General features: G+C 49.9%; 1 protein-coding gene across 1 annotated transcript in view; it reads right to left on the bottom strand.

Annotated features, from left to right (window-relative positions):
- TCEA3 (transcription elongation factor A3) overlaps positions 1–13,034 on the bottom strand; it is a 37,438-nt gene that overhangs the window by 18,055 nt on the left and 6,349 nt on the right. The window contains exons 2-5 of the mRNA XM_056123398.1: positions 11,687–11,749; positions 11,007–11,112; positions 10,342–10,486; positions 3,683–3,745 (exon numbers count right to left, since the gene is read on the bottom strand). Of these exons, the coding sequence (XP_055979373.1) occupies positions 3,683–3,745; positions 10,342–10,486; positions 11,007–11,112; positions 11,687–11,749 (377 nt within the window). The remainder of the gene's footprint in view (positions 1–3,682; positions 3,746–10,341; positions 10,487–11,006; positions 11,113–11,686; positions 11,750–13,034) is intronic.

Consider the following 13,034-nt stretch of genomic DNA (forward strand, 5'->3'; position numbering starts at 1 on the left):
TTCAAAGAGATTTCCCTGTTCCTGGTTCTTTCCTGCTTGCCAGGCCTCTGCTCAAATGTCACATCTCTATGAAGGCTTTTCCTGTCCACACCACCAAGGCACAAGTCCCTGTCCTGCCACTTTCTAGCACATGACCAGAACTCTTTCATTCATAAGCACTTGAGCAAGTCTATAATTAGCTTGTTTGTGTTGATAAACATTGCCAGCTTCCCTCTCCTGTCCAGGGGCCCATGGACTGGTTCCCCCACTGTCTTTCAGCACCTGGGACGCCAGGTGCTGCTCTAGGTGGGTCCTTGATGAACCTGGGTTGGGGGCAGGGATATAGCATGGGTTTAGGTTGCTGACAAGTATTCAAGGGGAACTTGGGAGATGATTCAAAGCGTTGGAACATGTGCTTTGCATGCAGAAAGCCTGGGTTTCTCCCACACATCACATGGTCTTCTGTGTACCACCAGAGGTGACAACCCCCACCCCTACCCCCCACACACTAGAGAACGAGATATAGTGCCTGAGCACAGCTGGGTGTGGCCTCAAAGCAAACAAACAAAACGAAATACATGAAGGTGTCCAGACAGAAATCATGGGACAGGAGGCAAGCCCCACTTACAATGTCAGTGTCCCTACCCTCTGGGCTTAAGACAGGGAAGTCTCATGTTAACTCCCACGACCTGGACGGCACCCCTCCCCCCCCATCTCCTATGGCTGAGATTCAACCTGGCTCTCTATGTATGTACCTCAGTCACCATCCTTGGTGTCAAGGACTCACGAGAGGAACCCACCACTGTGGCCCCTTGCAGTGTGTCGCTTGGAAGGAGGTGTTACAACAAGCAGTACAGCAGGCTTCATTTGGGGAACATCTTCACTGGGGTGGTCTGCTTTTTCAGAATTCAGGCTACCAAGCCAGACTCATGGGTTCAGAGCCCGGCATTATATCTGTCTCTGCCTGACCTGGGGCGAGTTTCATAAATTCTAGGTGCCTCCTTCTAAGCGATTAATTTATGGAGTTGTTAAAAAAGGTGAAAGCATGAGGGAAATTCCAGCAGGAAACGAGCCGACCATTCACAGACATTTCCGCATTCAGAGTGAGCATTCTGCCTGAGCACCCTACACTGGCCAAGCATTTATATGGATTAGGAAGAGGGCTCAGCATTTCGCTACCTCCCATGGTCAACACAGTGCCCTGGAGAGGTGTCTTAACTATCCTGCTGGCCAACTGCAGTCAGATCACAAACCTGGCTTCCTAATTCTTTTCAGTGCATCTCACCGTGACTCTAAAAGGCAGCTTCCTAGAGTGTCCTTACTGGGCGAAACTAGGCTGCTTGCTGCAGCAGCCCTGCCTCACCCCCACCTTTCTGGCCGGGAGCTCCCCATTCTGGCCCCTCCTCCTGGCCAGAAGCCCGCTGGCGGGCTGGAATTCGTGTCTGGGTGGCATTTCAGGCAGCCACGCTCATTTTGCTTTCAGTGCACACGATTGGGAACTGCACCAAACTGCAGAGAAGGCGGGGGTGGGAGGTGGCTTTATCAACAGCTCATTTCTGTTGGCGAAACGTGCGGGCACCAGCGAACGCAGAGGAGCTCGGAGGTCCGGTTCGCTGCTCCAGAGCGCCACCTCGAGGCCATTTCAGTAACTGCATCACCAAGAAAGCCCGAATAGCTCTGGGAAAACCCGCCAACCAATTCCTACTGCTGGGTCCTAAGGGCAGCCTTTCCCATAACAAAGGTGCCTTTTCTGTTCTGTCTACTGTTGCTCCAGAGCCCCGTGCTCACTCAGAACGCCACGCCTTTGTTCATACTATTTCCTCTGTCTGGGATGCCCTCTCTTGGCTTGTCTGTGTCAGGCAAACTTCTACTCAACTGGCTATTCTCAGCATGAACATCCTCTTCCAGCAAGCCTCCTTTAACCCTCGGGACACACGAAGACGAGTTCTATGCTCCCATTGTGTGTTTTAGCTTCCCAAACCAAGCATCTTAGCCTTCTCTATACAAGTGGCTAGCTCTACTAAGGCAGAGATGATCAGTAGTTTAAATTTCTGCCTGGGCTTAGAGATTGCAAACGGGAAGGATACAATAGGTTTTGTTTGCTCTGCAGGGTCTTAGAAACATACTGTAGAAATATGTCACCAACATTCAAAATTGGGAGTTTCCTATGTCCATCTGGATGTCCAGATTTCCTTTAAATATTGGAAGATGTGATACGGCGAGCTTCATTTCTAAGAAGGGACAACCAGCAGCAGTTGGATGGTGGGTACCCCTTCACACAGGCAGGTCCTCCCAGGCTCTCATGGTCTCCACCATCACTCCACCAGTACAGGTTCATGGTTTTGAACACTGCACTGTAGCCAGATGTGTGCCCGCCCCACAAGTTACCCAGTGTACAATTTATTACATGCTTTGTATGGCTTCTCCATTTAAAAATAGGACCGTGGGGCTGGAGCAATAGCACAGCGGGTAGGGTGTTTGCCTTGCATGTGGCCGACCCGGGTTCGATTCCCAGCATCCCATATGGTCCCCTGAGCACCGCCAGTAGTAATTCCTGAGCGCAGAGCCAGGAGTAACCCCTGTGCATTGTCAAGTGTGACCCAAAAAGCAAAAAAAAAAAAAATGGGACCGTGAGGGAGACAACGCAAAGACTGGAGTTGCATGTGGGAGCCCCATATTTCATCCCCAGCACCACCTGGTCCCCTGAGCATTACTTGAGAGTATCCTTGAGCACTGAGTAGACTGAGTCAGGGGTAGTCCCACAGCACTACTGGGTGTGGCCAAACAACATCAACAACAAAGAACACAGAGTATGCTCAGCTGTTTCCTTTTCACTGTGGTAACAAGGATGGTGAGAAAAGGAAGGGTCATTCTGCCAGCAGTGAGGATGTGACCTGAGAATACGTTATCAATAGTCACAAGTGAATCCATGGAGTGGGCGTCAAGAAGCATGAATGGTGGGCACCCAGAGAGATCCAGAAACTTGTCAAGCAGAGCTGGACACTCCAAATGTGCATCTGGACACCAGGCTCCACAGAGTGTCTGGATCAGAGGAATAAAGAACATCCGGTGCCTCTCCGTGTGTGTCTGTCTAGAAGATGCAGTGAGGATGAAGATGAATCAAGCAAGCGTGGCACATTGGTGACCCAGGTAACTGTCACCTCTTTATTCAGTCAAGGTGGATGAGAAATGAACTAACAGCATAATAAACTTATAAAAAAAAATACAGGCCCCATGATTTCAGGACTTGGGTTTCTTTGGTTTGCTACAAATTCTGATAGCGAGAACAGCCCCTGGCACAGAGGAGCACTCAAGGAATATTTGGTGAATGAACAATTGAGTGTGTCTGCTACTGCGGGGTAGATAGTCTGGCCAGTTTCACACAAACCTGAAGATCCACTTCTGGGACAGGTCCTGGTGACCTTTGTCCTCACTAATTTCAACTTTATCTCAAGAACGTTCCCCAACATTCACAGGCAACAGCTTGGGAGTCACATCTCTGAGTTCGGGGTCTTGTCAGGTTTACACGTGGGTCCTCAATCTGGAGGACCAGCTCCTTCCCATGGTTTCCATCCCTCACTCTTCACCTTTTGCAACTTCCCATCTTACGCCCTCATATTGCATGAGTTTTACCCCTTTTTCCTGCTCTGGGCCTGTCCATGAAAGCAGAGAGAGGGACACGGTTGACCATGGTTTCCTTTACCTTTCCACTGATGGCCTCCTCGGAGAGGAGGTAGCTGAAGACTTGGAATCCACCGAGTCCCTCCTGAAAGAAAAAAATATATAAGGGATTGGAGAGATAGCACAGCGGGCAGGGCACTTGCCTTGCATGTGACCGACTTGTGTTTGATCCCCAGCACTCCATACAGTCCCCTGAGCACTTCCAGGAGTGATTTCTGAGTGCAGAGCTTGGAATAGCCCCCGTATATCACCGAATATGGCCCCCAAACCAAAACAAACAACAGGAAGGAAGGAAGGGAGAAAGAAAGGAAGAAAGGAAGGAAGGAAGAGAGGAAGTAAGTAAGAGAGGAAGGAAGGAAGGAAGGAAGGAAGGAAGGAAGGAAGGAAGGAAGAGAGGAAGAGAGGAAGGGAGGAAGGAAGAGAGGGAGGAAGGAAGAGAGGAAGAGAGGAAGAAAGAGAGGAAGGAAGGAAGAGAGGAAGGAAGGAAGGAAGAAAGGAAGGAAGGAAGGGAGGGAGGAAGGAAGAGAGAAAGGGAGGGAGAAAGGGAGGGAGGAAGGAAGGAAAGAAGAAAGGAAGGAAGGAAGGAGGGAAGAGAGGAAGGAAGGAAGGAAGGAAGGAAGGAAGAGAAGAAGGAAGGAAGGAAGGAAGGAAGGAAGAGAGGAAGGAAGAGAGGAAGGAAGGAAGAGAGGAAGGAAGGAAGGAAGGAAGGAAGGAAGGAAAGAAGGAAGAGAGGAAGGACGGGAGGGAGGGAGGGAGGGAGGGAGGAAGGGAGGAAGCATGGATGGGAGGGAGGGAGGGAGGGAGGGAGGGAGGGAGGGAGGGAGGAAGCATGGATGGGAGGGAGGGAGGGAGGCAGGTGGGCAAGCAGGAAGGAAGGAAGGAAAAGAACTAGAGTTGAGTTGCTGTGGCATGTGGCATCAGTACTGAGAAAGCAGTCTGAAACCAGGCCTCCGTGCTGAGCTGAGGGCACTCACAGGGAACACAGCTGTTGGAGGGGCTCTGGACAGTGAGGGCTGGTCACCCCCACCTACCACCAAAGGAAGCAACACGAGGGAGAGAACCTTAATGTGTGCCAGGTATGTTCTGTGTGTTGGGTCAGCTGCTCTTGGTTATTGAAAATTCATTTCAGCAAGCCCATCTCCTTGTGGCTGGCAGGTCTAGCTAGTGAGTTCACAGAGGCTGAAATTCCCAGGATTGCTGAGTCTTTCATGAGAAGATGGAGAGGACTAGTTTTAGCCTAGCCTGATCACATCTTAGGAGAAAAATAGGAAAAGCACATGGGCTGTGCAGATGGAGAAGCACCATTAAAATGGCAGATGAGGGGTCAGAGAGATAGTACGGTTGGTATGGAGCTTGAGCTGCACGTCCTGAGTTCGACCCCCAGCACCCTATATTGTCCCCCAACCCTTCCAGGAGGGATCCCTGAGTGCAGAGTCAGGAGTAAGCTCTGAGTACTGCCAATTATAGTCCGTAAAACAAAAACAAAAATTGTTTGTAAGACTACAAAATTAATAGTTATTAAAAGAAGTCAAAGAGAACTGAAAGAAAATTTATGCCACAATATTAAGAATATACCATATATATACCAAATATATAAGGGCTGGAGCGATAGCACAGCGGGTAGGGCGTTTGCCTTGCACGCAGCCAACATGGCCAACCCGAGTTCAATTCCTCTGCCCCTCTCGGAGAGCCCGGCAAGCTACTGAGAGTATCTCGCCCGCACGGCAGAGCCTGGCAAGCTCCCCGCGACGTATTCGATATGCCAAACACAGTAACAACAAAATCTCCAATGGAGACGTTACTGGGCCCGCTCGAGCAAATCGATGATCAACGGGAGGGCCTTTACTTTACCTTTTTACCATAGTATTAAGAGTGAAAGAACATACCACAATATTAGGAGTGATTGTTTTGGGGCTGGAGAGATAGTACAGTAGGTAAGGCACTTGCTTTGCATGCGGCCGACCCAGGTTCGATCCCTAGCATCCCATTTGGTCCTTAGAGTGCTGCCAGAAGTCACTCCTGAGTGTAGAGCTAGAAGTAACCCTTGAGTATTGTCAGGTGTGACTAACACTAAATAAAAGATAATACATTTTTTAAAAAAGAGTGATTGTTTGGGGTAGTAGGAATGTAGATGGTTATTTTGCTAATTGTCTATATTCTCTATTATTTATACAGTAGATTTCAGAATTCTTCATATTTCCTTTCTTTTTTCTTGGAGGCAAGGAGGCGTGGGAAGCCACGAAGGACTCTCAGCTACTCAGCACTTCATCACAGAGCCTGAGGATTCTGAGGTTTCTGAGGATTCTCAGGTTGGCCCAGCAGCGCCTGGATGACTGAGGTCTCCTGGTGGTGGTGCTGGGGGCCTTCAGGTCCAATCCCCAGAGCACCCCTCAGTACTCTGGGGATTGGACTCAGGATGCAAGCATGCTAGGAGTAACCCTAACTGCAGTACTATCTTCTGACCCCTCTTATTTCCTCATTTTTAAAATTTAATAGCACAGCGGTAGGGCATTCGCCTTACAAGCGGCCAACATGGCCGACCCGAGTTTGATTCCTCCGCCCCTCTCGGAGAGCCCGGCAAGCTACCGAGAGTATTCGATATGCCAAACACAGTAACAACAAAGTCTCCAATGGAGACGTTACTGGGCCCGCTCGAGCAAATCGATGATCAACGGGAGGGCCTTTACCTTTTTAATTTTAGGTCCTACCCAGAGATGCTCATGTCTTACTGATGGCTCTGTGCTCTGAGATCATTTTTGGTGGTGTTTGGAAGACCATATGAGGTGCTGGGGGGCAAACCTGGGTAGGCTATGTTCAAGGCAAGTGTCCTACCCATTGTCCTATTGCTCTGGCCCCCTTATTTATTTAAAAGCACTACCATTTGTCATGATTTCCAAAGCAAGACAGGATTCATTTGAAAGAATAAAAACTACACAATACAACTTTTTATTATAGAATATGAAGCTTCTCAAGTATAAGCACATGGATGATTTTGTTTCTTAAAGTAGTTTCTTTTCTAAAAAAAATTATTCCAAAATGGTACTTATTAGAAAAAAACAGTGACATAAATTTTCAAAAAGAAAAGGCCCTCCCGTTGATCGTCGATTTGCTCGAGCGGGCCCAGTAACGTCTCCATTGGAGACTTTGTTGTTACTGTGTCTGGCATATCGAATACTCTCGGTAGTTTGCCGGGCTCTCCGAGAGGGGCGGAGGAATCGAACTCAGGTCGGCCATGTTGGCCGCGTGTAAGGCGAACGCCCTACCCGCTGTGCTATCGCTCCAGGGCGATCTGGCTGCGACATCTGTCACCCCATTGATCGCCAGGGTTGATTCGGCTGATCTGGCTGGCTAGGCGGGTGTCCCCTTCCTCCCTCACCGCTCCATGTGCGTCCCTCCCGAAGCTGCGCGCTCGGTCGAAGAGGACGGCCTTCCCCGATAGAGACGGACCGGTCTTCGGTCGAGGGTATACGAGTAGCTGCGCTCCCCTGCTAGAACCTCCAAGGTAAAGGTAAAGGTAAAGGCCCTCCCGTTGATCGTCGATTTGCTCGAGCGGGCCCAGTAACGTCTCCATTGGAGACTTTGTTGTTACTGTGTCTGGCATATCGAATACTCTCGGTAGCTTGCCGAGAACCTCCAAACAAGCTCAAAAAGAAAAACAAACAAAAATGCCCTTTCATGTTGGGAGGATGCTCCCTGAATGGGAGAAGCATGCTGAAAGTAGACTATAGACCAAACATGATTGCCACTCAACGCCTCTTTTGCAAACCACAACACCCAAAAGGAGAGAGAGAACAAAAGGGAATGCCCTGCCACAGAGGTGGGGGGGGGGTGGGGGGGAGGGATACTGGGACCCGTGTTGGTGGAGGGATGGGTGTTTGATCATTGTATAATCGAAACCCAAGCACAAAAATTTGTAAATCTACAACTGTACCTCATGGTGTTTCACTAATAAAATTTTTTTTTTAAAAATACCTTTTCAATCCTACCACCCAGAAATAATCTGTCCTAGTGTTATCCTTCTTGTCACTTTCTGTTGCATATACATAATGTACTCATTGAATATGAAAATAAAATCATACATTATTATACAGATTTATGTATTTATTTATATTTTAGGGCGGCCACACCCAGTGGAGCTCAGGGGACCATATAGGGTGCCAAGGATTGAACCCGGGTCACCCATGTACAAGGCTAGTGTCTTCCCTGCTGTACTATTTCTCCAGCCCTTAAGCTTCTTTCATTTTTCTTTTCAGTTTTGAGGCCACATCCAGTGATGCTCAGGGCTTACAATTGACTTTGCACTTGGGGAATCACTCCTGGCAGTGCTCAGGGATACGGGATGCCAGGGTAACCCAGGTTGGCTGCTTGCAAGGCAAGCATCTGGCCCTCTATACTGTCTCTCCGGCCCCACTTCTTTCATCAAAAAAATTTTGGTTTGAGGCCACACTCAGCAGTGCTCAGGACTACTCCCAGTGTAGGGTTTGTGACTGAACTGGGTTCCCACATGCAAAGCATTTGCTGCAGCCCCTTTGAACCATTTTCCCAGCCTCCTAGTCAGCTTCTTTAAAACTTGGATAAAATTTCCCTGTTATGCTTCTATCCTGCAGTGCCTCTTAAAAGGATCTTTTTTGACATTTTGAACCTCTCTGAAGCAACTAACGGTTATTTCTACACTCCCCAAATGGGAGTAGTACAGGGAAGACATCACTGCCTCCCTCTGGGTGGAGGAGAGTCACAGTTCTTGGAGTGTTAGTTCTCCAAGTGCTGTCTGCAGAGTATCTGTTACATAGTACTATAACACACACTCACTTAAAATGGCTCAGGGTGGTGGTGGGGAACAGGATGGGAGGGAACCTGGGACAGCGGTTGGGGGAAGTGGTCACTCTGGCGAGGGTATGGTGCTGGAAGTATAATGCAAGGAACCATTATCAGTATTGTAAACCACAGCGCCTAAAATAAAACACTAAAATCATAAAAATGGTTCATGGGCTGCAGAGATGGCTCAAGGGGCTGGAGCATGCACTCTGTACGTGGGGATCCCAGGTTCAGGCATGGTCACCAGCACTGCATGGTCCCCCAAGCACTGCTATGAGAGTGGGCCCAAGCACTGCTGGGTATACTCCCCAATAAGAATACCCCCATAAAATGCTGAGTCCACAGTTTGCATGCAGGAGGTTTGGGTTCGATCCTGAGCACTGGATTCCCAGCACTGCTAGGATCACCAAGATAGGAGTATCTGCTGAGCACTGCCAGGTGAGGCACCAAAACAAAAACAAAAATCTCAAAAATAAATAAATAAGGCACAGGGACAGGGATGTGGCTTGGTAGGAGAGCATATGCCTGGCATGGATGAAGCTCTGGGAATGATCCCAGCACCACAATAAAAATAAAAGAAATTTAGGTTTTAAATTAGAAGGGTTTGGTGGGGGTGCATTTCAGAAATGACAGTGGAGAAGAGTGACACACAGAACATATCATCTTTATGCTTTAACCTGATGAACTCCTTAAAATGAGTTTCTAGAAGAGGGTATACTGGGTGCAAAGGAACAGAGAGGGCTGGGGACATGGTTCAAAGGGCTCGAGCAAGCACAGGCTCCATCCCCTCAGCTGTCTACCTGCCTCTCCTGACGGCTTTTTGTCTATTTCTCTCATTAGGCACTTGGGCCCACTCAGAGGTCACACAATTTTGAGGATACTGGCTGCGATGGGCAAGGGGAAACAGGCCCAGTGTTGAGACAGATGCTGGTCCTGTTCTCAGCAGATGCGTGTGATGTTGGGAAAGTCCCAATCCTCAGTGTCATTACTAAATGGAATGTCAGAGAAAGGGCTAAGAAAACGCCTTTCCTTCTCTCTGGGCGAGTAAGTTACATTTACCCCAGTGCCCTGACAAAGGTAGAAGAAATGTCAACTGTGTCACAGGCACTCTTGCTTACTGTGAAAGTGAGCCCTGATTGGTAATTACGTCTAGACAGGAAGGCTGTGAAGGAACTAAAACGACAGGGTGGAAAGCACAGGTTTTGGGCTGCCCCTAATACCATGAAACTTGGACGGGGATCCTAGAAAAAAATTTTTTTCACTCCTGGCTTTGCACTCAGAAATTACTCATGGTGGTGCTTGGTGGACCATATGGGATGCCAGGGATTGAACCCAGGTCGGCCGTGTGCAAGGCAAATGCTCTACCTGTTCTACTATCGCTCCAGCCCCAACAGTCTTTTTTTGCTAACCTGGCAGGTGCTCAAGGGTTACTCCTGGCTCTGTACTCAGGGGTCGCTCCTGGTGGGCTTAGGGAACCATATGAAATGCTGGGGATTGAACCTGCATCAGCAAGGCAAATGCCCTACCTGCTATATTCTCTCTCCAATCCTAGGAGCAGACTGCAGATTGTCAGAAGATTCAGAACATGAGAATCCTAAATCAGGGGTTCCCACCAACAGAGGGCTGTCTGCAGCTGGGTTCCTGCAAGCTTCTAGGTGAGACCAGCACCAGGCAGATCCTCAGTGGGTCTGTGATTTTCCTGGCTGGAGTCAAAGAACCCCCAGGAAGAGGACCAGGGGAGACACTGAAAGGGCCACCTCTACTGTTTTTGGGGTGTAAACAAAGTTATATAAATGGCTTCCACTTCCCAGGACAAGACAAAAGCGGCCCTTTCTCCCTGGTCCCTGCCAGTCCCCCAAAACCTACCTGTCTTTTGGCTCTTCCCTTCGTTTTTTCTTTGCTGAAGAAAGGTCTGTCTCTGGCTTCCAATCTGAACACTCAAGTTCTTGACCCTTCTTCTTTGCTTTTTCTCTTTCTTCTCCTTTTTCTCCTTTAGGGGACGTAGGGGAATCTGGGGGGGGGGTGGAGAAAAGGGAGGTGTCCTCGTTCCTCAAGTCAGCTCTGTAGCTCTGTCTCAACAGAACCCAGTATGATTCGGGGGAGGAAGAAGCAAGGGACAATGACAATGACACTCACCACCTTGAAACACACAGATGCATACGGAATGTGTACCTATGTGTACAAACCGACACTCACGCAAGGGGACAGAAAGACACAGCAAACCTATTGTCCTAGTCGTGCCAACAGAGAGAGAGAGAGAGAGAGAGAGAGAGAGAGAGAGAGAGAGAGAGAGAGAGATGTGCTATATATACAAAAGCATAAGCACAAAAATAAATACACAGGCACATGGACACTCCCACATGTCTACAAATCTCACCCTTCTCTATACCGTCACTGGCACCGCCTAAGGGCCATCTGACATTAAGTCATTCAACAAACATGCCTGAGTGTCTGCTCTGAATCGGGCAGAATCCCAGCAGAGGAGGAGGACATCACCCACCCTCCACCTTGTCCACCTTGCCTCCTCTCACCCAGCAGCCGCTTCCAGTTTTTGATGAGGACTTTGGCCAAGGACACCACCTCCTTGTCTGAGCAGTGCTTGCGGACCCCGTTAACAGCAACGCCAATCCTGGTTTTCTGCAAAGTGAGAGGGTCAGGGGCTGGTCTGGGCAGGGATCCACGGGACAGATCGCTCTCATTGATGGGACCTCCCCTGGCTCACCCTTCCCCTTCCACAAGCCTCGGCGTCTCCAGAGCCCTAATCCTGACTCCTGCCTGAGATAACCTTGATCTTACTGAATCATGGACCTGCCACCCTTACTGGGCTCCGGAGCTGTGCTGATTTTTGGACCAAGCACCTCTGGGAATCTTTGAGGGGGTGGGGGCAGGACATGGGCACCACAGCAGGCGTCTAAACATGGCAACGTTTCCTTTTCTCTGGGTCACTGATGACTTGGATTCCACACCCCAGGATCTGCGAATTGGGGTATCAAGGAACATATTTCAGTCTTTCTCCCAGACCCAGGGGGACCCACTGAGATGGGGAGTATCTCAGCCCCCAGCCTCAGAGCACCTCAGGGCCCCCCACCTCCAAAGCTCCTCCCAGATCCCACCCATAGAGTTCTCTTCCCTTATCCAGGCCCAGGCCTCTCCCTTCCTTCAGAGAGACCCCCCCCCCCCACCTCCCTGCGATGCCCCAAGGACACCCCACCTGGAGTAGCTGGATGGACATCTGACAGTCGTGGAGCTTCTTCAGAAGGTCAAGGGCCCCTTCCTGTGGGAGGTCAGAGTTAGGGCTGAGGCCAGTGGGCTCCGCAGAGGCCCCCAGGGAAAGGGAGGCAGGGAGGACACTGTCCGCTATGGGATACAGGCTGGTAGAAGGGGCCGCCAGACTGGGACAGGGAGGTTCACCACCGCGGGTCTGCTGCCTGCTGTCCTTTTCCCCCCAACCCCCAAGACCAACTCTCTTTTGTCCCTTCTGAGCAAGTCACAGGCCTGACTGCGGCTGGGACACCCAGTGTGAGTGTCCATTCCTGCTGCTCCTTCTACTGGTGTGCCCTGCCGCCCCAGTTTCTTCCTCTACAGTGAATGGCCTCCCTGTTTCTGATTACTGCAGGGGCTGCTGTGCAACCCTCACTTTCCCAAGGGGGCTGTCTGCAGCATGAGTGCTTGGGGTCTTCCCCCCACAGCTTTAGTGAGGCATAACTTGTATATGACAGACCACCCGTGTCAGAGCCCACAGCTGGGTGAGGTCTGACCTAGGTACACAGATTTGAACTGCCACCACAGCCAAGATCAGAACACAGCCATCACCCTCCCCCAAAGTTCCCTTGCACCCCAAGGTAATCCACCTCTCCTGGAGCCCCCAACCCCAGGCCCAGACCACCACTGTTCTGCTTTCTTTTACGCTAGTTGAGCTTAATTTTATTTATTTATTTATTTATTTAGCTTTTTGGGTCACACCTGGCGATGCTCAGGGGTTACTCCTGGCTTTGCACTCAGGAATCACTACTGGCAGTGCTCAGGGGACCATATGGGATGCTGGGAATCGAACCCGGGTCAGCCGTGTGCAAGGCAAACACCCTACCCGCTGTGCTATCACTCCAGCCCCAATTTCATTTATTTATTTTTAAAAAAATTGGGTGGTTGGGGGAAGGCCACACCCAGCAGTGCTCAGGCATCATTCCTGGAGGGGCTCAGAGCACCATATGCAGTGCTAGGAATCAAACCAGGGTCAGCCACGTGCAAGGCAAGCATTTAAACCCCATCTACTATTCCTCTCGCCCCATATTACCTTTATTATTACTATTTTTAAGTGCATAAAACAGGGGTCACATCCAGAAGTGCTTGGGGGGGCATCAAGGTCACCCCAAAGTGCTCAGGGTAGTGCTTAGGGGTCCATGCAGTGTTGGCAAATAAACTTGGGGTCTTAAGCCATCTCTCCCAGTTGAGCCATATCCCAGTTGTGAGCTTGCATTTTTGCGTTTGTTTGTTTGGGAGTCACACCCAGCATGCTCAGGACTTACTCCTGGCTCTGCACTCCTGGCAGGGCTTGAGGG

This window comes from Sorex fumeus, unplaced genomic scaffold, assembly GCF_029834395.1.
Source record: "Sorex fumeus unplaced genomic scaffold, SorFum_2.1 ptg000047l, whole genome shotgun sequence".
Taxonomy (NCBI): domain Eukaryota; kingdom Metazoa; phylum Chordata; class Mammalia; order Eulipotyphla; family Soricidae; genus Sorex; species Sorex fumeus.